At 38.2% G+C, this 26,451-nt stretch overlaps 1 protein-coding gene across 6 annotated transcripts in view; it reads left to right on the forward strand.

Annotated features, from left to right (window-relative positions):
• The window catches only part of MYH10 (myosin heavy chain 10), a 156,193-nt gene that overhangs the window by 63,024 nt on the left and 66,718 nt on the right, over nt 1-26,451 (forward strand). For all 6 annotated transcript variants that reach the window (XM_030800300.1, XM_030800303.1, XM_030800301.1 and 3 more), the window contains 7 exons: nt 14,324-14,387; nt 16,201-16,299; nt 18,060-18,203; nt 18,438-18,533; nt 20,183-20,301; nt 21,248-21,400; nt 24,537-24,710. In XM_030800300.1, the coding sequence (XP_030656160.1) occupies nt 14,324-14,387; nt 16,201-16,299; nt 18,060-18,203; nt 18,438-18,533; nt 20,183-20,301; nt 21,248-21,400; nt 24,537-24,710 (849 nt within the window). The remainder of the gene's footprint in view (nt 1-14,323; nt 14,388-16,200; nt 16,300-18,059; nt 18,204-18,437; nt 18,534-20,182; nt 20,302-21,247; nt 21,401-24,536; nt 24,711-26,451) is intronic.

The following is a 26,451-nucleotide window of genomic DNA, read 5'->3' on the forward strand; positions in this document are numbered from 1 at the left end:
GGACCCAGCAAACACAAGGGCAACCAGAAAGCCCTCTGGATTAGTTCACTAGGGCTGTGATATAAAAGCGCCACAGACTGGGAGCAGCATAAACAACAGAAATGTACTTTTCCACAATTCCGGAGGCTAGAAGTCTGAAGCAAGGTGTTGGCAGGATTGGTTTCTTCTGTGGCCTCTCGTAACTGAACCCAAGTTCAGCTGCGTGCCACTTGAAAGCCACCCACGAGAGATCAGAGTTGGTGGGAGGAAAAGCAGGTTTATTTGGAGAGCCAGCAAACAAAGATGGTGGACTAGCATCCCAGAGGACCCTCAAGTCAGAACACATTTTAGGCTGTTTTTATGTTAAGGCAGGGGGAAGGGGAGAGGGTTGGGATGAAGAGGTAACTGACCACCACAGACGTCTGGGCGCCGGCAAGGGTCCGAGGAGGTTGGGAATATCCTTGTCCTTTGTCAAGTCACAGTCCTCTCATAAATCTTTAACAAAACATAGTTGTTCACACACTTCTCCTTTAATCTCAGAGTTAGTTTTAAAAACTACCTGATTGCTGTTTTTGCATATTATCTCAGTGCTCTAAAAGTATCCTTGCCCATGTGCAGGAATGGGTAAAGGCCCCTTAAACAAAAATGGAGTTAGTTATGTTAGTTCTCTTGCTGATTCACTGTATACTCTTTCTTTGGCTTACAGATGGTTGTATTCTTCCTGTGTCTTCACATGGCCTTCCCTCTGTGTGTGTCTGTGTCCTAATCTCTTCTTATAAGGACACCAATCATATTGAAGTAGGGTACACCCTAATGGCCCTTTTTTAATGTAATGACTTCTTTAAAGACCCTCTTCCTAATTACAGTTCCATCATGAGGTCCTGGGGGTTAGGACTTCAACACAGGAATTTGTGCAGGGACGCATTTCAGCCCATAGCACCTTCAGAGATAGTTTCAGTACAAGACGCTTTCCAAGTTATGTAAGAAATAGGGATGTATTTTCTTGGAATATTGTTTATTCCCAGTAAGATAAAATTTGAAGATTCACTTAATCCAAGTTCATTTAGTAATTAATTTAGCTTTTTATGTGCGAAGTGGGATAACAAATGTGCCTGTGTCAGTAGGAGGCATGCCTGTGACTTGACTTCTGGGTTTAGAAACTATCTGAGGAAACTGCATTCCTTCAGACTTTCCATCATTCTCCTGGATCATCCCCATTGAGCCTGAGCCACAACTAAATTTGAAATTTTCCTACTGAAATGCCCTGTGTTTAGTGGCTATATCACAGGAAAGAAGGAACAGTGAGCTGCCAGCTTTGGTATGTGAATCTCCATCAAGATCTTCAAGGACTTCTTTGTGGAAAATCGTTTATCTTACCACAGAAATCAAGTTACTAATCTATTCTGTTTCCGCCCCCAGCCCTAAAACCATGCCCTAAATTCAAGAGAGACAGTTTTGGTGCTCATTGGCCCATCTTTTTCCTGGAAAAGATAAATTGCTACTAAGCCGTCATTTGTGTCCTTGGGTGAAGAATGTAGTGATTCTGTTAGGAAGTGTAAGGATTTATCTCCCTGCCAGGGTGTGTTTCAACTCATTATTTTAGTGTTTGGGACAGATATAATTCTGTATTAGTTATCAATTGCTACGTAACAAATGATCCTAAAACCTGGTGGCTTCAGGCATCGATTATCTCACAGTTTCTGTGTGTCAGAAAGTCAGTAGCAGCTTAGCTGGGTGACTCTGGCCCAGGGTCTCTTAGGAGGTTGTCACTGAGATGTTGGCTACAGCTGTAGTCATCTGAAGGCCTACTGAGATGGGAAGGTCTCCTTCAAATCTTCCTCAGGTAGCTCTTGGTGGGAAGTCCCTATCCTACATGGCTCTTGGCTGGAGGCCTCGGTTCCTGACCTTGGAGGCAGCCTCTCCATAGGGCTCCTTGAATGTCGCCATGACGTGGCAGCCAGCTTCTCCTAGAGCAAGTGATCCAAGAGAAAGACAGAAGTTACACACCCTGCCTTGGAAATCACATGCCTTCCTCTATTGTCTTCTGTTGGTCATACAAACCAACCCTGATACTGTGTGGGAGGGGACTGTGAATACCAGAGGTGGGGCTCATTGAGGTGGTCTTGGCTATCATGGCTACCATGAATCCTTACAGCAATTTCCATCATTGATGTATGTAGGGTTTTAACCTGTAACTGGAGTGGCTCTAGGTCAGTGGTTCTTGATTGGAGGCTCCCCAAGGGACGTTGGCAGTGTCTGGAGACATTTTTCTTTGTTTACCTGGGAGAATAGGTAGTGGTGTGCCACTGGCATCTAGTTGGTAGAGGCCAGGGATGCTGCTAAAAATCATCCAATGCATGGCACAGTCCCCACCGCTTAGAATTTTTGAGCCCAAAATATCAGTTATGCTAAGATCGAGAAACCCTGCTCTAGATCGTTCCTTTAAATTATAGTCTAAATTAAGGTAATTATTTTCTGAAATTTATTTGCAAAGTAATACATGAGTCTATTTAATGCTTGTTATTTATACATCCTATTCCGAAGGTTGACAATCAAGTCTGATAGAAACCTGTTTTACATTCTGCTGGTAGGAAGAATTAGGTTGTTTTCTAGCCACCTGGAAGCAGCACACAGGAAAGGAGCAAGAATCAGCCATTGAATCCAAATGTTCAACAAACGCTATTTCAGCTGAAGTACCACTTTCCAAAGTGCCTGCACTATTAGATAATAAGTACATTCTAATATAGTAAAAGCTGATTTGTTTTTAGTAGAAAAAAGATTTTCTATTAAGGTATTGTTCTTAGACGTAGCTTTCAATTCGACCAAGAAACAGAGGTATGTTTAAATTGTTTACTTTGGGCTTTAATTCTTAGAAAGTCAACTTTTACTGATACGTGTTTTTTTTAGTAATAGTTTATTGCTATGTGCTGTTATCATAAGGTGTTACCTACACAGTACTAAAACAAGTAGTTGATCTCAGTAGCTCCATTAAAAATAATTAGGTCCATTGGTTAAATAATGTTCAGTTAAAATTCCCCTTTAGTATTTCTCTATGGGTGTTGGCTCTTGGGGTTTGAAAGAAACCATTGTAGACTCATTTTTAAATTCGGTTCTGTGTAATTTTGATGTTTGATTTGTTATTTAGTTCTTTTAATTATTAAGCACCTATTCTTTGCCAGCCACTGTGCAGCTTAATTGATATCTCCAAGTGGATGTCAATAGATTCTTCAAGTTTTAACATATTCCAAATGAAAATTTTTCCTTTCCTTTCAAAATTTGTTGCTTTTTGTCTTACGTCAATAAATGGTATTATCAAATCACCCAGTTGCTTAAACTTAAAACAAAATAAAAACAATAGCAAAACCTAGGAAGACAAAATACCTAGGAATCAGCCTTTTTCTCATGGCCCACATACAGGCCAGCAGTGAATCCTGTTGGTTAAACATCCAGAAGGTGTTTCAAATCTGTCCACATTTCTTCTCCTAACTAGCTAGTTAGTCTAAAACCATATCTGAGGAGATTTCTTCTATTATTCTCTATCACAGTATCCTATTTATTTCCCTCATGGCACCTATTGCAAACTGTAACAATTACTTTGCGTATTTATTATCCTTCCTAGTAGAATGTCTAAGATCTTTGTCAGTAGGGACTTTGTAGCTTTGGTTCCTAGCATAGTGCCCCACAGGTGTATTTATGGATTTTAAGGAATTCATTTACTGAAAATGTGGCAGACACTACAAAGTGCCATATTCTCTTCTAGGCCCTGGGAATATACCAGTGGTCAAAACTAAGGTTCCCTAGCCCTGTAGAGCACAATTTCATATTGGTGTTAACTTTAATATGTTTTCAACGGCATGTCATGATGTTGTTGAGCTCAGGGAAGGTAGTACATGTGCTAGATCCTCTGAGAATATGCATGTCCCCATTTTAGAAGCATGGGTAGAGAACATGAGGGAGGCAGTGGCTCCGTGGGCCGGCCAGGCCTTGAGTTGAGATCAGTGTCATACCAAGAGTAATATGATGTTAAAAAATGAGTTGTGTATACAGTGAAATTTCATGCAGTCATATTTATAAGCTGCATGCTTACAGTGAAAATATTTGAGGCTGTAAACTCCATAAGCTTTAGAATCCATTTGGTTCCATTTCTTTGATGTGATATAGACGACTAATTTCCTGAAGAATATCTTTTCTTTCAAAGATACTAGCATATGGTTTATATTAAAGGGATTCTTTCTTTAGGAGAGCATTACCCTTAAGAAAATAATCATTCACAGTTAGTCCAGTTCTCTGTTTATGGAGAAGTAAAATGCATTCCAGATGGAGGAGATTTATGTAAAAAGAATCTCTCATAATGAAACTTTAAAAACAGGGACTTCAATTTCAAAATGATTGTTTGGATCAGCAGATACATCTTCCCTCACAGAGTTTTAGTTATAATCACTTTCTCTATTTCCACAAATCCTTTTTTTCTTTTCCTTTATTCTCTTTCTCTTTTTTTTTTTTTTTTTTTACAAGTTGACTTAAGCCAGGTTGGCAATTTCCACCTATTATGTACCTTTTGGTGGATAAGTATCCTCCAGCAGTTAAAGCTAGGTAAGGGCTCTAGGCATCCTCCTTACAGTTTGGCGACCAGGTTATAATGAAAGCATGTCGGGATTCTGCACCCTCGCATCTATTTATCAGCAGGCAGTTGCTGAAAACAGTTTTGTAAGTTGCATGCAGCCCAGCTCTGTTTAATTTCTCTAACCAAACCTTTACCTGAAAGATTTACTGAGGCAAATGTGACAGTATCAGTGACAGAATATGGTCTGCACCAGGCAACCAGCATCTTCCAGATCACTGGCTGCACACAGCCATTCAGTATCAAGCTCTAGGAGCACCCCCAACAATACAGCCTCCTGGACTTGCTGGAGTCTCAACACCTGTTCCCTTGACCCCGGATTGGGAAGGGTCTATATATATCTTTCTTTGTTTTTATTTATTTATTTATCTTTTTTTTAAGGCTCTATTTGAAGTTAATATATATCTCTTTCTAATCAGTCCATGGCTTAATGCCACTCATGTTACCCTAGTGATTTCTAATATCCATTATGCTAAGTAATGAGGCCACTTAGTGCATGTGAAAACTCATTTTACTAACAACAAAGCTTCTGGTTTGGTTTGGAGATTAAGATAACTAAAGCATTTAAGGTAGCCATCTGGCCTTTGGATTAAGTGCTAGCTCATTACTCCTAGAATGGATTTTCTCATTTCGGGCAAATAGCTAACACACATGCATAGCACCCTATCTGTGCTGATGTGTTTTAATGCATACTACAGATCATGTAATAACTTAAGATACTAAATTAAGAAGGGGGGAAATATGTTCAGAATATGAAACAAACCTGCATTGCCCCTAAATTAAGTTGCTAACTAATAACTAATCTAGTTTTAATTACTAGAGATACATTATAATCACCCCAGAAAAGGTTCCAGAAATTGATGTCAATTCCGAACAAACAAAATTTTTGAAACTAATTAAGATAATTTTCTTTTTATTTTATTCATGGTATCAAAATATCAAATATCCAGGTTTCCCTATTAAACATTTTGAGTGAAATCCTTAACAAGTTATATTTGATTATATATGAGAGAATTCTAGTTGTCTTTGCTGTTGAGAGCTCTCACGGTACACGTGTCATTTCGCTTGTTTCTGGATTGGTATACAACATGCGTTATCATCAAAATGTGTAGCTGTAATTAATACATGAGGTGCTTGTCATGTTTTGGGGGTTTTCCATGCTTTTGTTTTTACTGGTGAAATTCTGATTAAGTACCATAATCTGACCTTTGTGCAAATTAGTTATGGAGTGGGCATTTTCAGCACAGATTTCTTCACATAATGTTTAAAAGATAGAGTTCCCACTTAAAAGTAAAACTCGTGTTTTCCAATTTAGTCTAGACGTGTGTTTCAATAAAAATGTTAATTCTGAAAGTATTTATTATAGATGTGAGGAGAAAGCTTTTTTAACTGACAGATCTTATTCTCTCCCCTTGGCCTGCCCCCAAGGAAGAAAGAAAAGTCACCTTTGCTTATCTGGCCAAGTGGCCAACACTCAAGTGACGTCAGGTCCCATGGCCTGCATCTTACCTGATTTGCCAGGGTATCCAACATGAAGCGGAATAATTTAAGTCCTAGATCACTTGGGGATATTCAGTAAAGTTTTTCATTTTTGCTTCTGAAATTTCACTTTGTCAAGTTGTCAAAGTGCTTGGCTATGTCTTGTAAAATACCTGAGTATGAATGTCATTTAGCTAGAAAGTTGATAATTTTCAGCTTCATAAGGTTTTTGTTCTGTTGAAGTGTTTTTAAAATAGAATATATTTTAGTGCTTTGGCTTATAACCGAGATTTATTGGTTACCAAATATGTTTTCAGAAATACCGTTCTCTTTTGCTTTCTTCCACACTGCAGGCCCTGTCTCCTTCATCATTGTTCTCCATGCATCTTTTCTTTCACTGCTCTTTGCTTGGCCCTTTGCATCTAGCTGGAAGATATTTCACTGGCACTCACTATCATGGCTAGTGCCACCATGGACCCTAGGTGTGAAAAGGACACCAAGCTAGGGAACTGATGAGGAATAGAGTGTTGCATGTTGGTGACTTTGCTTATTTATCTAAGTAAGTGACCACATGTCTGAATTATTTTGGAACATTTCTCTATAGGTCACCTGTTCAGAGGCCCCAGATCTTTTTTTTTTTTTTAAGTACAATTTCCATTTTATTTTTCTCCAGAGAATAGTCTGTCTTCAGTCTTTAAGAATTCAGCTCCTTACATGGGCTTTGGTGGGAGACGTGGGGCAGCACCCGCAGGTCTAAATCGGGGTGGGGGTGTTCAGTCCTTGCAGGCTCCACGAGATCGATTCCTGACTACTTTGCTGTGAATTGCACAACTTAACACAGTAATGTAGCTTCACATACAGCTTGGGAAGCACATAGGCATCGAAGACGCTCGCTTCAGAATGCCCCTGACTGCTGCGGCCTCCACTATGTTTTGAATGATGAATTTCTTAATGGCCTTGTCCTTTGGCATGCATCGGGCGCAGTTAGTGCAGCAAATAGGCTGCACGTGGCCGCGGCCGTTTTTGGCACGACCTGTGTTCCTTCTTTTCTTTGTCATCTTGGAGGCACGGACCGGAGAAAGGAGAGGCCCCAAATCTTAACTTTCTCCCATTTCTCCTTTGTTTGTTTTTGTTACTGAGTTTTTATTTTATAATCCTAAGCTTAACTGCAATCCAGCTTGATGTCGAGGGGAATAAGGAAACCAAAGAACTGCAGTGAGACCACAAAGATTACAGGATATTGTGAGCAAGTGGGATGGAGGGATGCTCTCCTGAGCTACAGAAGGAATGATCAGGTGGTTAAGATCAAACATAAGCAGATTGATTAGAGTTGTCCGCAGTTGGCAATGGTGATCTTCTTGCCAGTCTCACCATTCCTGGACCCAGAGCACTCCATGGCTTCCATGATATTCACGCCCTCTTTCACTTTGCCAAAGACCTCGTGCTTGCCATCCAGCCACTCAATCTTGGCCACACAGGTAAAAAACGCAACCATTTGTGTTGGTCCAGCATGTGCCATGGACAAGATGCCAGGACCTGTGTGCTTCAGGATGAAGTTCTCATCATCAAATTTCTCCCGGTAGATGGACTGGCACTATTATGGTGTGTGAAGTCAGCACCCTGGCAGATAAAATAAACCTTGGAATAATTCTGTGAAAGCAGGAACCCTTATAACCAAATCCTTTTCCTCCAGTGTTCAGCGCACTGAAGTTTTCCACTGTTTTTGGAACTTTGTTGGCAAACAGCTCGAAGGAGCTGCGTGGGCCCAAGGAGTTACCATCAACAATGATGTGAAAAGAACACAGTGGCGTTGACCATGGCTAGAGGCAGGTGGCTTCAGGTGGCAGTGATGACTCCAAAGCCCCATTTCTCCTTTGAACCTAACTTCCTTTCCTATTTTAATGTCCCATGAAGGTAGGGAAAAATAAATTCACTAAATATACAGTGAATAATATTTAAGTTTAGATTTTACAGTTGCTAGAATTCAAAGTTATCTGTGTATTAATGTTGTCATATTGCCCAAATAAAGAATTTGTTTTGTTTGATGAATTTTGAACTTCTAATTTATTCTAGGTGGTAAAGAAAAAAAAAGGAAATAGTATTTGGAGTTGAAAGCTTAAACATCATGTTGATATGTATACTTAATAAAGAAGTTAAACATATATGTTGGTGAAAGCTAAAAGTTTTTATTACTGGATATAAAGAATTTTTTTAGTGAAATGTTTCCTTAAAATAAGAACTAGGTGATACCATATGATTTTGATTAATCCTTCTGCAGCATTAAAATGAGAAGTTTGAGAACGCATTTGCCCGGGCAGTCATGTTGGCCGTGTGTCGGCAGCTTTGTAGTAATAACGTTGCCTTTTGACTACTGTCTCTTAAAATAGCAATATTTTTATTAACTCAATGAGGTATTGTATAGATAATATAGCTGTTTAAAATTTGTGGAGAATTTTAACCGTCAGTATAACATCAGGACCCAATTTCAGTTTCTTTTTTGAACAGTTCTAACTATTCATAGGATTGATAGCTTTTTAACTTAAATCTTTCTTAGGGGTCTTCCAAAAAACAAAGACAAAATGTACTTATTTTTTAGATAGAATGAAGTTCATTCTCTCTTGTAATTACATATGGGTCCATTGAAGCATTTTATAAATCTAAGATACATTATGGAGTATTAGTGATCTTATTTGTTTCTGTATCTTGAAATAGTTTGCTGTTTCGTCATCTTAGAAATTGGTTCATTATTAACTCATTTGTTCTCAACTATGCTAAAAAAAGAATAAAATAATAAGAATAATGGGATTGCCTAGAAGGATGCTACAGTAATATCTATTGCATCATCTTTTAATTTACTTATTATAGCACCTCAAATATTGCATTGTCTTTCAAGTAGGTATGAAAGACAACTAGAGAAACCATCTTTGTAAGTTATTTTTAGCTTTTATGAACATAGTTGAGAAATCAAAAGTTTTCAATTTTTACTCATAATGTCAATGAGAAGGAAATTGACAGAAAAACATTTCACAAACATTGGATGAACCAGAGGATGAATACAAAGAGACAGATAGCATGGTAGACTGTAAAGATGATGATGAAATCAATTCTATAAAGAGAGTCTCAGATTGAGTCTCCAGGTGATAGCCTAGAATTTTCTCAAACTCAAGAATTGTATGTATTTCTAAGGGCAAAAAAGAAACATGACATTAGCATCCGGGTGGTCATTCTGTAGGAAGAATTTCCTTAGTATTTTGCAACAAGATTAAAGAATACTGTTATTTCATCTATTTGCTAAAATAACAGTATTCTTTAATCTTGTATGATATTTCTGTACCAATATATACCTGGATAAGTTTCATAAGCGGACAAATGCAAAAAGCAGGTGTGTATATGAAAATTGTTAGAGGGAAATAATATAAAATGAGAAAAGTCATTGGGTTGACCATTCTAACTGATGCTTACAAATCTAAAGATGAAAATGTTTTATAATTACAGAGCAAAAAAGATCTTTCTCTTGTCAACAAAATATGAGCTATCAGAATTTTATATATTCAACTATTGCATTCTGACAATGCAAGGGCAATAATAAGTAAGAGCCTACTGGCAGAAGAGAGAAGGGTGCCTACAGTTGCTACCTAGAATAGCTATTAACCCAGAATGTTGTATCTCTTCAACATAGTAGATGTTACAACTTAGAAGTTGAAATTAGATGGCAATGTGCCAAGGACTCCTACTCTTTGTACTGTTTTGGGGTTTTTTTTTGCTTTTTTTTGTTTGTTTTTTTCAAGTGAACTTAAGCACAGAACCTCTCTTTGAAATACCATTTAGCTTGAAGCAGTTAATGTACATGGTAAACACTAAGATTGGTAGGCTCAGCTGGCACTGTTTCTGTGAAGCCTTCTCTCCTCCTTTCTTTATGTTCCCATAGCACCTCTGTGCTATGCGTGGAAATGCACAGACCACATTGTTCTTTAGGTGTTAAAAAAGCACAGCCTCAGTGTTCATCTTAAGTTTGGGGAGCATTAGGTCAGCATCTCTTCATGCCAATAATTACATTATTTGTGTAAAGCGCTTATTTGTTTAGCCTATCTCAAAAGAAGGGAAAATTTTTCTCCTATTAAAACAAAAATCCAAACAAAACTTTCTCTCCACACCATAAAACAAAACTAACCAAACAAATTGTCAGTTTTATTATGCGACTCTTAATTAACAAGGTCTCTATAGAAGAAAAATACTAAATGCTCACCACTGATAGTCAAGCAGCCTCGTAATGATGGATTTGCATTGTGGTCTCCAGGGGAATTTAAATTATTACCTCAGTAAATTTGATGGCATAAAATCAGTGTCTAGGCTAGAGCGCATTGCAGGTTTGGTGACTAACACCATCCTAACTCCTAAAGAAATCCTAAATTCGTATCTTCTATTACATTGTCAACTTTCACTGTCATGTGTGTTAGACTCATGTCCAGAGTAATACTGTTTTTGCCATTTGTTTTCATAACTTATGTAGCATAAGTGTTTTTTTGTTCATGACTTTATAAGATGTAGTAAGAGCCTATTTGTCACAAAATGCCTTTGCTTCTTACTCCAACTCCCTCTTGAACACTCCGTGGTTTAGTGGCACTGGGAGCCGGCCCTTCATGGAATGCACCTTTGTTATGATGACGACATGGTGCCTGAGTTTATCAAGCTTATCATGTATTTCTTAGTGCAAAGCAGTGCTGTCAAATAACGTGAAATAGAATATGTACATTTTGGTGGGGGCAGAGTTAGGATACTTGGCAATGGTGAAAGAGAACCAGGAGGACTGCTAAAGGAGCTCCTTGACACACACCTGAGATAGAACTTAATCCTGCAGCTGATCACAGTTTGTTCCTCCTCAAGCAGGAAGTCAGTATATTCCCAGGGCTCTTCCCCCACACTCCCCACACAGATTCCCTTTCACTTTGTTTGCTAGCTTGGTTTGGGTTTTTTTTTTAATAGGAAAATGGGATGAGTTCTTAATGAATGCTCATAATATTAAGCAAAAATATAATGGATTATTCATTTTAGAAAGTGATTCCTCTTTTTTTAAAATCAACTATTGAGGTGTAATTTGCATACAATAAAATATAGCTGAGAAACTTCTTTAGTAGGTAGCATCCCAAACTGACTACTCATTTTTTTAATATAAGGTAAATATTAATACACTGGAAAAGTAACACTTTGGGAAGGGTGAGAAGGGCCCTAAAGTAGTAAGTAAAAGGATGGGCAAGCTGCCTGGCGCCGTAAGCAGAAGAGTGTAAATCTAACAGCTTTCACTTTAATAGGGAAGCATATTTAACTTAATATGTTTATAGTAAATACACAGAATTGAATTATTATTATTATTATTACGTTATAGAATGCTTCACAGATCTGAATGTCATCCTTGCACAACGGGCCATGCTCATCTGTGTAAAACAGATGTTGAGTTATATTTTTAAAATTGGCCTTTATCTAGGAGTTCCTAAGATCTCCCTTGTTTTTGAAATGTTGGCATACAATAAAATTCACCCTTTTCAGTGTACAGGTCAGTGCGTTTAGAGAAATGTGTACATAGTGTAGTGAGCATCATGCTCTAGAGGAAGAATGTTTCCCTTACTCCAGAAAGGTTTCTTTTGCCTTTGTGTCATCAGTTCCCTCCTGCCCCTGCCCCTGAAACCACTGATCTGTTTCTGTCCCTAGAGTTTTCAGTAACATCTGGCATGACAAGTACATGGAATCATATAGTATGTAGTGCTTTATGTCTAGTTTCTTTCACACAGCAGAATGCTTTTTAGATCCATCCACGTTGTTGGGTGTGTCCCTGGTTGTCATCGCTCAGTAGTGTTCCATTGTGTGAATATACCATGATTTCTTTATCCATTCACCAGTTGGTGGACATTTGGGTTGTTTTCAGTTTGGGGCTATTAAGAATAAAGTGGCTGGGAACATTCATGTACAAGTCCATGTGGATGCATGCATTCCTTTCTCATGGGTGAAACCCCGCCCAGGAGTGGAATTGCTGGGTCATAGAATAATCTGTGTTTGATGCCATGAGAAACCGGCAAACTGGCTATACTGTCTCACCAGGGTTGTCTGATAGTTCTAGTTGTTCTGTATCTTTGCTAGTCTTTCTTAAAACGTGTAGCCACTCTAGTGGGTATATAGTGGTGTCTCATCGTGGCTGTTTTTACTTAGATTTCCCTAATAACTAATGATAGTGTACATCTTTTCATATACTTATTGGACATTCACGTATCTTTTGTGATGAAGTGTCTATTCAAATCACTTACCCAGTTTTCTTATTGGGTCGTTTGTCCTACTATTGAAATATAAGGGTTCTTCGTATATTCTGGCAACAAGCCTTTTATCACATGTGTTTCCCAAATATTATCTCCCAGTCTGTGGCTTCTCTTCATTTTCTTTATGGTATCTTTTGAAGAATAAAAGTTTTAAATTTTGATGAAATCCAGTTTACCAGTTTTTTATTTTATGGTTCATGCTTTTTGCTTTCTGTCTAGGAAATCCTTGTTAATTTAAAGTCATGAAGATTTTCTCCTGTTTTCTTTGAGAAGTTTTATAGTTTTAGCCCATATATTTAGGTATGTGGTCTGCTTTGAGTTAAGTTTTATATGTAGTGTAAGGTAAAAGTCTAGGTTCCTTTAATTTTGTTTTGTTTCATTTTGCATATTTTTCAAGCACCATTTGTTGAAAAGTCTGTCCTTTCCTATTAAATTACCTTGACACCTTTGTTGAAATGAATTAACTTACATACATTATCAATTCCTGGACTCTCTTCTGTTTCACCAATCTGTATCTCTGTCTTTACACCAATACCACACTGTCCTAGTACATTTATAGCTTTTTGAAATCAAGTAGTGTGATTCCCCCAGCCCTGGTCTTCTTTCTCAGAATTGTTGTGATTATTCTAAGTCCTTTTCCATTTCCCAATAAACTTGGGACAGCTCGTCAGTTTCCTCAAAGGAAGCCCTCCAATCCCTTGACTGTTTATATGATGAATAATAGTGGTATGTTTACTAGTGTCAGTCCTTCTTAGCAGTCCTAGAATAAACCATTCTTGATCATTATGTTTGTTTTGCAAAATGTTTACATATTTAATTTTTTTTTTCTTGTTCCTTTTTTTTTCTTTTTTGAGACAGAGTCTCACTCTGTCGCCAGGCTGGAGTGCAGTGGTGCGATCTTGGCTGACTGCAACCTCCGCCTCCCGGGTTCAAGCGATTCTCCTTATATATATTTTTATAAGTAAGATATAACCATACCATATTTGCTTTTATTTTCCTTTGAGATGGAGTCTCGCTCTGTCACCCAGGCTGGAGTGCAGGGGCGCGATCTCAGTTCACTGCAACCTTCGCCTCCTGGGTTCAAGTGACTGTCCAGCCTCCGCCTCCCGAGTAGCTGGGATTACAGGCATGTGCCGCCATGCCCAGCTAAATTTTTTTGTATTTTTAGTAGAGACGGGGTTTCACCGTATTGGCCAGGCTGGTCTTGAACTCCTGACCTTAGGAGGTCCACCTGCCTCGGCCTCCCAAAGTGCTGGGATTACAGGCGTGAGTCAGCACGCCCAGCTTGCTGTCCTTGTAATATCTTTACCAGATTGGGTACTCAGTGTTATAACAACTTTATAAAATGAATGATGAAATAATCACTATTTTTCTCTTTCCCTAAAACAGTTATATATAATAAAGAAATCAAATATTCCTTAGAAATTTGTAAAATTGTTTCATAAGACTAATCCAGCATTTTTAAAGAAATAATTCTGTTTTACTATTTTTTATTTTTGTGGGTTAAGTTTTCTGGGTTTTTTTTTTCTTGAATGGATTTCTATTTTTCTAGGAAATCATTTATATTATTCAGATTTTTAAATCTACCATTATAGTGCTGGATAGAGTGGTCCTTTAAAACTATTAAAACCTCTCATATTTCAGATTATTTAGAAGAGCTTTTAAAAACTTCTGAATGACTGGGATCTCACTACTTTCCTTTTGTTAATAATTTCTAATTTTATTATGTTATAATCCAGGAAAATAGCCTATTCTATTGCTACTTTTTTGAAATGTATCACAGCCTGTTTTCTTCTTTTTTCTTTTTGTTTGAGGCAATATGTAAGATCCATTATTGTAACTAATTCATGGATACTTGTTGTCTTCTTAGTTTATTATAGTGTTCATATCCAGTATGTACTTACTTATTTTCAATTTTCTCTTTTTAATTTATTTTCAGGGCAAATTTATTCGGATCAACTTTGATGTAACTGGCTATATCGTTGGGGCCAACATTGAAACATGTATCCTTTTTCATAAATGTATAATCCAAAATAAAGAATGATTTAGTCTTCCTACAACCCCATGGCAACCATCTGTGATATCACTCCCAAAATCCAAATGATAAAACTTGAGCCCAGAGATAGTGTGCCTTGTTCAAATACTTTCGACTAGTGAATATTAACTCCAAGTTGTTTTGTTGTTTGTAAAACCAGGCCATAACTTATTCACATGGCTGGGGAAGTGGAGAGTGCCACAGTGCTTGTGTGGTATAGGACATTCAGATGAATGCAGTTGCCCTCCCCCTATTGCTGTTAGCCCACTTTTTACCATCTACTTCTGATATTAGAAGGATGAGCATGTACTCATTGAAATCATCCTTAATAAGATTACAGAGTTAAAGTAGTCTCAATTAGTGTTAAGTAGAATAAAGCTGGAGGAAAAAAATAAAATGTCAAATACATAGAATAGTCCTAAGAAATGTCACCTGCATAGAATGGCCGTAAGAAGGTTTATATATGTGTATGCACATACATACCTAGATAAAACACATTTGATTAGAGATGTAATAAAATAGAAATGATTCTGAATGATAGTGTGCCAATTAGAAAGATACATAGATGACAATTTTCGGGTACTTGTTAGAATAATCTCCAGTGATAGAAATACATTGTTTCTATCCTTCGAGGGATAGACCATGATTTTCTGGTTAAGAACAGTATTTTATGCCTCCAAATAGACTCACAGTCAGCAAAATCTGGAAATACTTGAAAATGACAGGAGAATGAATCTGCAGTTCAGCCTTCTTCATATAGGTGTGTCAGAGCATGATTTATATGAGTGTGTCTTTCACCAGACGTGGAGGATGTGTGGGATAGTCTGACTTAAAATTCAGACTATCTGACACATACAGAATTAATTCACTTTGGTGGCCCCAGGGAAGGTTTACCTCAAGTGAGGCAATCATCTTCAAAAGCTGTGATACACGTTCTCTGAGATGCCAGTGTGACTGTCAACCCATAGGCACTCTGGGAGCATCAAGAACTGTGGATCTGAGCCCCAGATAAGATACACAGCTGGGTGTGCAGTGGTCTGAAATGCAGGAGCTGCTGGGGACTGTGCCACCTGCCCCCTGGGAAGCCCAGGCAGGGTGGGTAGCAGCAGGCGTAGGTACTGGCTGCACTGGTTCTTCAGAGCAGCAGAGGAAAGACTAGTGCTTAATCTCATCATAGCTGTCAAGGCATTCGGGAAAGTTACATGCGCTGCTGAATGTGAAGGGGCGAGTGCCTCTCATGTAGGAGGCTTTCAATAGGGTAGCATTGTGGGCACTCTCAGCATGCATTTTGGAGTCAAGCCAACTTTTTGATTCCTAACTGTACCACTTATTAGCTAAATTATTTTGACTAATTTCCTTGTACCATGGCTTCCTTATTTATAAAATTGTGTTAATCTGGTATTATAGAGCTTCTCCTGCCTTAAACAACTGTACTTCATTTTTAATAGCTTCTTACAGTTCCTTGTATAGGTGGTATTCTTTGAATGTAATCCAAGTTAGGCAAGGATGGGGTAGAGCGGAGCTGAGTGAGGGAAGCACGTATAATCTTTAAGTTCCTTCCCAGACCAATGATTCTGGAAGATCAGTGAGGAACGTAAGTTGCATCTATTTTCTTTTTACACAGATGGAAGATGGTCATTTAGAATAGTTCATTGCAGGATAGTTTATGTATATCAGAGAAAGAAGATGTTTTATGATTTAAATTTGCAGACACTGAAAGAGGGCCTTTATTTATTTAAGAATTATATTAAATAATTTAATTCTTAACCGTCTTTGCTCAGACCTTCTGGAAAAGTCTCGTGCTGTTCGTCAAGCAAAAGATGAACGTACTTTTCATATCTTTTACCAGTTGTTATCTGGAGCAGGAGAACACCTAAAGTGTAAGTTACAAAGGTTTTTACTATTTTATATTTGCTGGAATATCCCTTTTAATATTTTTTTGAGAAAAAACAATTTTGGGAAACAGTTTTTTACACACAAAACACCAAATTTCCAGCTGGTTAAATCATGAAAATCAAAATGATATTGAACTTCCATGCCATGGGGTAAGTACTTTATTTTAAGCAGCAGGTATTGTAGATAATATAATCTTTTGTACTTTTATTTCTTTTTAAAAATTTTTAAATTAGAAGACAAATGATGTGTATTTTACAACTCTGATTCAACATTTTGAAATATGAAAGTAAGGGAAAAGAAATTTACCTAATGAAATTAAGTAGAATAAATATTTTTATTTCTAGATTTACAACTGAATATATGTTACTGCTTCCACTAGTACTAGAAAGAGCCTGTGGTGGATATTGATTGATTGATTGATTGAATGTCATGAATCATAAGGACTAGAAATTTAGAGTTGGGCAGGTACAAAGGAGAGCTCAGGTCTGGGTCAGAATTTTGCTGAGTTAGAAATATATTGAGGGAGAGGGGAAGACGCATAACTTTCTCATCTCTTCTGATTCTCAAATTTAGTGTTTCTGCATGATTATTATATATATTATCTAGGTATCAAAATAGACACATATATAGTAAAACTTTTCTCATCTGGCGTCTAGGCTTTTGCTAACCACAGACATCTGTGAAACCTTTGAACCCAAAAATTAATCAGAGAAACACCTGCAAGGGAAAAATCAAGCAACAGAAAAATAGAGTTATTGCCAACGAGAGACTGAAAATTCAAGATTATGCAGTATGTAACACTGAAGAGAAGAAAATGCTCAGGCTTTCAGACTGGCAGTAACTGCAATAGGAGTAAATTCTTTAAAATGATCAAAGTGTTGAAAGAAATAGAAAAAGAAAGCAGCAGGCAGTACCCTGTAGAAGTTAAATGTGATGTAGACAAGAATAAGGGGACAGGGTGACCTGCAGAAATTCTCTGCAGGAGAGCAAGAGAGCCAGTCACAAAGAAAGCTGGGAGCACACTTGCATATCTGTTATAAGGATAAATAGCCCTGCTATTTTGAGCACTCCTGAGAAATATTCTTTGGCTCTCAAGAATGCATTTGTCAAAAGAGTAAGTTCTCTTTAATTCATGGCTCCTACAATACAAGTAGTCAGTGTGGGTACCTGCGCCACATCACATCATCACTCTAAAGGCAGGTTAACCACCAAGGAAGCTGGCTTGGAGAAAGTGTTTCAGGGCCTTTGCTGGGCTCGGGACTTGCTTGGTCCACGTCACCGTATCTTTAGCTTATGTCCATGGTAGTTTTCATATTCACTTCATAGTGTTTGCTGCAAACTACTTGCTAAGATAGGAATATAGAATATGGGTTTAAAAGCTTTCCTTCAAAAAAGAGGGCTAAAATATTTAAATCTGAAAACAATAAAGTTTTGTCATCTGGAAAATTGACATCATTTCCCAGATAACCAATTTCAAATAGAATATTGTACAAACTGCCATCCCCGAAACTCCTGTTAAGGTTTTAGCATTGTTAACATCATCATTTTCCTTCGTTGGTACAGATAATTAAAAAATGTATGTTTGTGTATTTACATGAATATATAAAGAAAAAAACATTTTGCTGTCAATGGGTTACATGGTGACCACTGCTCTCCTGTGACATTGGCACAGTTTGAATGCAGGTATGGCTTAGTTGTCTTCATGAGTATTTATTAAATTTTCTTCCATTATATTTCCTTTTAGCTGATTTGCTTCTTGAAGGATTTAATAACTACAGGTTTCTCTCCAATGGCTATATTCCTATTCCGGGACAGCAAGACAAAGATAACTTCCAGGAGACCATGGAAGCAATGCACATAATGGGCTTCTCCCATGAAGAGATTCTGTGTATGTGTGATTTCTCTAAGATTCTGGTACTCACTTTGCTGAGACTTACACATTTGGGGTAAATCACCTAAACTAGAAAATGATTGGGAAACTAATGAATTGTATGAAATCCTGAAAAGACATATCTTACTGAAAAGTTCTGTATAGCTAATTTGTAGCACAAAATAAATGAGAATATGTCTCCGCTACATTTTGAGGCAATATTAATTTTTTTTTCTTTTTATCAATATGAAGCAATGCTTAAAGTAGTATCTTCAGTGCTACAGTTTGGAAATATTTCTTTCAAAAAGGAGAGAAATACTGATCAAGCTTCCATGCCAGAAAATACAGGTAAACTGATGAATACTGACTTTATTTCTGTTTCGATGGCTTGTTGTGCTCTCCAAGAAGGTGTTACAATGCAAGCGTAAAAGCACCTCTGAAGCATTTCCGAAGGGACCCTCGAGTAGAGTGACAACCTCATGTGCTTACACGAGGGTCCCTCTGATTCTATAAATGAGGACGGGGACAGGGTGTAGGATGAAAAGTAGCAGTGGTCTCTGCTTTAGCATGGTGGAGCCCTTGGCAATTGAGGGAGGAGAGCTCAGCCACAGGAGGCCACACGCTTCCCTGAGAGGGAGCTGCAGCTGCTGAGTTCCAGCCAGTGTGCACCTTGCCAGGATTACAGGCCCAGTATTGCCAAATATAAGTGACTTTTCAAATAAAAATGGAAACCTAGATTTTAATAGGAAATATTCCCATTTTTAAATGTTGAAAATGGTTTTAAATTTGCATTGGTCAGGAACAAAAGTTTTTTATCCAAATATATATATATATATAATGTATCATTAAATATATATTTAATATAAATATATAAATATAATATGGATATAAATTATATATTAAATATATGTATATATAATATACATATATATTATATATATATATCAGTTTGCTTCAGATGGTCTGGAGAGAAAAAGTGAGGAATCTCTATATTGCCTTGACTGCTTGATTATTCCAACAAGTTAGTTATCTTGCTTCATGGAGGCATCCGCAATCCACTGTGGCAGGTGAAGGCTGACATAAAGTCACATTATCTGCCCTTGAAATAATCCTTTTTTGTAACCAATTTGAGGCTTGATAACAATTTAATTCTGTGTGGCTCTTCTAAGGGGTCTGCCTCTCCTGCTGCTTCTTGGTCACCATTTCCTGGCCAAGCTGTGGCACCGCCTCTTAGGGCTGTTAATTTCCAGGGCCATTCATCTGTCATTCAATCAAAGTAGTTTGATTGGCGGTTGGGCCTCCATCCTCCGTATGGCTTTTCCATGGTTAAATAGACTTAAAATGGAGCCATCTAAAATGCAGTGTAAGGCGTATATTAGTATAGCTTGGCTTTGAAATTTTTTAATGACCCATAAATAGAAGAGGATCAGGTCACTCTTATAAAGGTAAGGAGGCTGGGCATGGTGGCCATGTAGTCCCAGCTACTCGGGAGGCTGAAGCAGGAGGATGGCTTGAGCCCAGGAGTTCTAGGCTGTCATGTGCTATGTCCATCAGTTGTCTACACTATGTTCAGCATCAGTATGGTAGCCTCCCAGCAGTAGGGGACCACTAGATTGCCTAGGGAGGAGTGAACCAGCCCAAGTTGAAAATGGAGGTCAAAACTCCCATGCTGATCAGTAGTGAGATCACGCCTGTGAATAGCCACTACACTCCGTCCTGGCCAACATAGTGAGAACCTGCCTCTAACAAAACTGAATAAATAGGCAAGGCAGTCAAATGCTGACTAGCCATCTCCTGTAGCCTAAAAATGAGTGTGTATTAATTTGAAAGGGTGGAAGGTATTTTTCATTAGTCCTAAAACTTGTCTGATCTTAAGACTTTTATTTATTTCTTAATACAATTTAATTATTACTAAGGTTTTTCCAGTGTTTATTGAATATATTGTGAGTAGATTATAAGTAAAAAATGTAGAATTTAGGAGACTTTTTACACTTCAGTTGCACAGAAACTCTGCCATCTTCTTGGGATGAATGTGATGGAGTTTACTCGGGCCATCCTGACTCCCCGGATCAAGGTCGGCCGAGACTATGTGCAAAAAGCCCAGACCAAAGAACAAGTAGGTTTCATGTTCATTCTTATTACTGATATGTTTGAATGATAAGCCATGGCCATTTGGCCTTCTGATTGACATGTAACAAACTGAATCAACACAAACTGTCTTACATGGGTGTTTTTAGGTACTAATTGAGTATTTTTTTTTTAGTATATTTACTTTTTCATTTTCAAAAAAAATTTAAAAGGGGCTGGGTGCAGTGGCTCACACCTGTAATCCCGGCATTTTGGGAGGCTGAGGTGGATGGATCACCTGACGTCAGGAGTTTGAGACCAGCCTGACCAGTATGGTGAAACCCTATCACTACTAAAAACACAAAAATTAGCCGGGCGTGGTAGTGTGCGCCTGTAGTCCCAGCTACTCAGAAGGCTGAGACAGGAGAATTGCTTGAACCCAGGAGGCGGAGGTTGTAGTGAGCCAAGATTGCACCACAGCACTCCAGCCTGGGCAACAGAACGAGACTCCATATCAAAAAAAAAAAAAAAAATTTTTTTTAAAGGTGATTTTTAAAAAAAAAGTAAATGTCAAATTATAATCTCTAGTTTTCCCCAGGTAGATAGATAATCCAGTAGACAAATGTGCATACTTCGGGAATCAGACCAGCAGAAGGGCCCCTGCTGCCTTGTCCCTGTGCTGGGTGGTACAGCAGAGAGAAAGTGCCAGCTAACTGAGCTGAATCTGGGCGGACAGTGCTGCCCAGGACCCAGGCGCATGGGGAGGAGCTTATTTTTATTAGTCATCTTTACTCATCCCCCAAATTCATTATTCCCAGTGTTCATTTAATTCTTCTAATATTGCCTTCTATTGATGTGTAAAATTGAGACATGATTAAGCAGTGAATGCCATCTCAGGTTTTTTGAGTGCCGTGTAACATTAAATTCCATAAAACAGCTATTTATGCTTTGTTAGATTGTTTCCAGAATAAAAGGTTGTTGTGATTTAATTACAGGCAGATTTTGCAGTAGAAGCATTGGCAAAAGCTACCTATGAGCGGCTCTTTCGCTGGCTCGTTCATCGCATCAATAAAGCTCTGGATAGGACCAAACGTCAGGGAGCATCTTTCATTGGAATCCTGGATATTGCTGGATTTGAAATTTTTGAGGTATTCTTCCCCCTCTTCCTCTTGCTCTTCCTTCTTTTTGTTTGTTCTTTTAACAAATATTAAGGCTCACCGTGTGCCCAGTACATACCAGGCACCAGGGATATAGTCCCTGCCATTCTAGTAGAGTCAAACAATAAATAGCAAATAACCAGCGAATCCACAGGTCTGTGAGAATGCAGTGAAAGGGTGCTGTGATAGAACTGGGAGGCCAGCTTGAGATAGCTGTTCAGGGAAGGTACCTCTGCAGCGGCAACAGTGAGGCTTACTTGAAGGATGAGAAGCTGACAGCCTCAGTCTGTTTCCCGGCATAATGAGAGTAATTCCAGTGGTCCTGTATGGGACAGAACTTATCAAATGTTCAAAGGGGCTAGAAAGCCAGTGTGACTGGATATAGCTGACCAGAGGGAGAGAGGAGTTGGAAACGTGGAATAGAGTTTGGGGCCAAGTCGAGAGGCCGTCAAGGGGGCCACCGTAGTAGAACACAAGCAAGATGACGGGGGCTTGACTGGGGAATCAGGAGAGGAGCAAAGTGAGAGGGAGGCGCCTGGACAGGCAGTGATCTGTGTACTGCAGATATAACCAGGGTTTAACAATAGATTTCACTGTTGATCTGACTAGATTTGTCCAAACACTTACTCATCATCAAGGCAGAAAAGGTTCACAGTCACACACCTGCTACGGTTTTGCAGGGAAATGCATAAAATTTGGGACATCTAAAAATTTATATCTTTATTTCCATAAATATAGATGTAAACTATGTAAATATAGTAAGGCACAAATATTAAGTGCTTTTTGTGTGTTGCTTTAGCCACTATTGGGTATTGAATTGTCTTATTTTAAAATGAACTCCTTTAAAATTATAAGTCTATCCTCATAAATACTGAACCCGCTACTGCCACTCTAAGAGATTGTTTTAAGGTGTATTATTTGTAAATAAATTGAGAAATCACGAGAAGTGGCTGGGTACAAATTGCATTAAAAAAATCTGTCACTTTCCTCTACATAAATGATCAGAAGATATAGTGAAAGTAAAGATCCTCATTTCCAACTGCAACAGACAAAACACCTAAAAATAAATTTTAAAAGAAATGGGCAAGATTTAAATGAAGGCAACTTTACAGTGCTGCTGCAAAAAAGAAAAGAAGATTTGAACAAGTGAAGAGACACACCCTGTTCTCGATGGGAAAAGGTTACATTTATGTAGATGGTAAAAATGCTAGTGTTATTTGTCATGAGAAAAGAAAAGAAAAAGCCTAAATGTCCACTGTTAGGAAATTGGTTCAAATTCTTATGATAGCTCCATACAGTGGAATACTACGCATCCATTATGAAGAATGGGCTGGCTTTATACACTAAGGAAAGATCCCACAACGTAACAAGATACATTAAGTTAAAAAAAATCAAGGTCACATACATACACACATTTCTCAGTGCATAGAATATTTCTGGAAAGATCACAAAAATAGGAGATACTGGTTGATTATAGGGAGAACAAGTAAGTTTCATTGAAGTGAAACTGGTGCAATTCTTTGTACACTTTGAATTTTATACCATGCATTATTGATTTAAAAACCAATTAAAATTATAACTGGTAGTTTAAATATGGAAGACAAGTAGAAATTCATTTTTAAAAACACCATTCTTGGCCGGGCATGGTGGCTCACGCCTGTAATCCCAACACTTTGGGAGGCCGAGGCAAGTGGATCACAAGGTCAGAAGTTCAAGACCAGAGTGTCCAAGACGGTGAAATCCCGTCTCTACTAAAAATATGAAAATTAGCTGGGCGTGGTGGCAGATGCCTGTAATCTCAGCTCCTCTGGAGGCTGAGGCAGAGAATTGCTTGAACCTGGGAGGCGGAGGTTGCAGTGAGCCAAGATTGTGCCACTGTACTCCAGCCTGGACAAGAGAACGAGACTCCTAAAAAAAAAAGAAAAAAACACCATTCTTTGTAATGGCCCAGGCTAAATAGAGCAATAGGATGTCATCATCCTGAGGCAAAGCAAAGTTCACCTACATGAACATGAATAAGCAGAATCCGGCAGTCTGTAAATATGAGGCTTGTCCTGTGTGCCAGAAATACAGTGTTGAGCAAGGCAAGCACTGCCCCTGCCCTCCTTGCATGACCTCATTCTGAAATAGTGAATTTAACAGCTCCTGGAGAATGGAAAAGATTGGAGTGGCTTTTTCAGACTGTAAATCAACTCCTTGGAGATGGGTTAAATCCTCTTTAATTGAAAATCACTTTTTATAATGGAAGAGGTTATTTATGGGCACATGCAGCTTGTGTGAACAGTATAGAAGCAGGAAAGAGGTTGAGCACTTCTAGTGTATAGGATGATTAAGAAAATTATACCTACTAATTCACCCATCTATGCATTCGCCCAGTCGATTTTTCTCTTAAAAAATGGGCAGAGTTCACAGAGAAGGAACAGAAATGACAATAACATATGAAAAATGCCTAAATTCACTTTATGAGGGCAGTCCAGTATCACTTTTGATATTGCAAAGGTCAAACATTTGATAAGGGAAGGGAATGCTTAGAGAAGCGATAGAGAGCCTCATACTAAGCGCATTCCATGTGCCAGGCCTGGCCGAGCTCTCAACAGTTCCGTGCAGTAAAGATGATTCTTTTCCTACCTCACCTTAGAGCCCACAGCCTGAGTGACAGTGGAGTGGGACAGAACCAGATGCATTTTCCACCCCAGCTCAGAAGTGCGCCCACCATCTTGTTCGCCTTCCTTTGCCTCTGGTTTTTCCAAGACTTTGTTTTTCTTCTTTTTCTTACTGTCTCATTTATTTATAGTCCTTAACCATTCATTAATAAGAACTGAATTGTTTTACTTGCAGAGCATTCAGTTAGCATATTAAGTTTATTATCTTTTCATTTTAGCAGTTCAGTAATGCAGCCATAGACAGTATGTTCTTTCTCTTTACCTTTTCAAAAAGGTTGTGTGTGAGAGAGGGACTGGGAGACCACCCCCCTTGGTTTAGTCACTGTCATTAGATAGACGCAATCATGTACTTCTTACCTAATTAGTAATTTTTAATGAAAAATTTTTTTGTAACTACATGACTAATTCTTCCCGTTTTCCCTCTGCCTCCCCATGTTTGGAAAATTACTCTTTGACATTTGTAGCTGAACTCCTTTGAACAACTTTGCATCAACTACACCAATGAGAAGCTGCAGCAGCTGTTCAACCACACCATGTTTATCCTGGAACAAGAGGAATACCAGCGCGAAGGCATCGAGTGGAACTTCATCGATTTCGGGCTGGATCTGCAGCCATGCATCGACCTGATAGAGAGACCTGTAAGAGTGCTCACTTGCTCGCTGTCTTTCATTTTCCACTCAAGCAGTGACCTTAAGTGGCATAACCCAAGACAGAAATTACCCAGTCTATTCAGTGGTGAAATAATTTTCTGATCTAAATTTTCTAGGAAGGTGATACTCTGATAAAATAGCTACAGAATTTAAAAGTCAGTAGCATGCCAGTAAAACCCTTCTTTAGCTCTCCTCGCAGCTTGATTCCTGTCCTTGCCTGCATGGGTATACTGGATAGTGGGCTCTGGCCCGCACAGACTGCAGATGGCCCTGTGTGCTGGCATTTGCGTGTACCTCTCAAAGGATGTGGAGCTCCACCTGACACTTTATTTAGCTGAGAACAAGACGTGTCATGTAAATCCATATCGCAGATAACTAAAGTTTGGCCTTTTAAAGTACAAAGTTTTTATTTTGCTAGATTTTTTTTTTTAATGTGAAGTTTTTGTTCTCAGGGAAGTCTTGTCAGATGTATTTTTAGTGGCAATCTTAGAAAGCATCAGAAACTCTTTTCTTGGTGGTTTAATGTTCTGTAAAAATACATAGAACTCATTCACGTTCAAGCTTCAAGTGTGTAACTCATTCACTTTTGGAACTCGACTCCATGTGATCTCAAGCAGGTATTGACAGTCTGGTTCTGTACTCCTTATCAGTTAGCTTTTGCTCAACAAGGTATCAGCTTCATTTATTTTATTTTGCTGTCTGCCAAAATATAAGAAAAACTAAAACATGATTAAGTACTGACATCTGTAATGTGGAGAAAGCTCTAACACTAGTTAAGTAGGTATGTTTGAATAACGCAGAGTTTTCTCCTAGGAGGTGCAGCAGGCTTTGAAGCAGTTCTGGTTCTTGCTGCTCAGTCTCTGGTTACCACTTGTGTTCTTCATGTTTGAAGGTGTTGGAGGTCTAATGGCTAGAGATCGTGGATGGTACAGTACCCACAGTCAGAGCAGTGGCACATCGAGAAGAGGAAGAACCTAGAAGGCATTCACCCTATTAGAGATGTAGTTCCAGCACGTTAGAAATTTGAGTTTAAGGAAAGCAATGGATAATTTTCATTTGGCTTTTATAATACATAAGAAATCATTTTACCTTTCAAGGCATGTTTAGAGCAAAAATCTTAAATTACTTATAGTTGTGAGGATAGTTGCTTCTTTGTAGCTTATAGGGTCATTTAGAGGTGGCATGCTTGTAGTGACTTCCAGGTAACTTGTGCATACACAAGCACATGAACACACTTCATTACATTACTTCACTGCTTTGTTGCCTAAATAATTGTTTGGGCATTTGTGTAAATAAAGGAAGGGAGTATTTCACATTAGTACTGTTGATGACTACATGATATGTTTTTTGAGATGCTCATTATATGCATCCATATGACACTGGAAGTCCTACATTTTAAGAATATAATGATTATGTACCTGCAGTTTTATTTTAGGATGGACAAGAACCCATAAAATTTGCTAGGTCAGTATCTTTATAGGAATAATTATGCCGAAAGTCTTCCAAATGGAAAATTACCTGTCTTAATTTTTAAAATGTTTTTAGAGTGTTTTTAAATCTAATGGTTTGTGACCTTTAAACGAGTCTTAGAAATATTAATTCTTCTTAATGTTACTTAATTGCATTTCTTTTGCTTTATCCTCTAGGACAAAATATATACCATTTTTTCATATATTTTTTTAATCTCACACAATTATTGTACTCTAAAGGTGAAAATCATGGGGTAAAG

Source organism: Nomascus leucogenys, chromosome 19 (genome assembly GCF_006542625.1).
Source record: "Nomascus leucogenys isolate Asia chromosome 19, Asia_NLE_v1, whole genome shotgun sequence".
Classification (NCBI taxonomy): Eukaryota; Metazoa; Chordata; class Mammalia; order Primates; family Hylobatidae; genus Nomascus; species Nomascus leucogenys.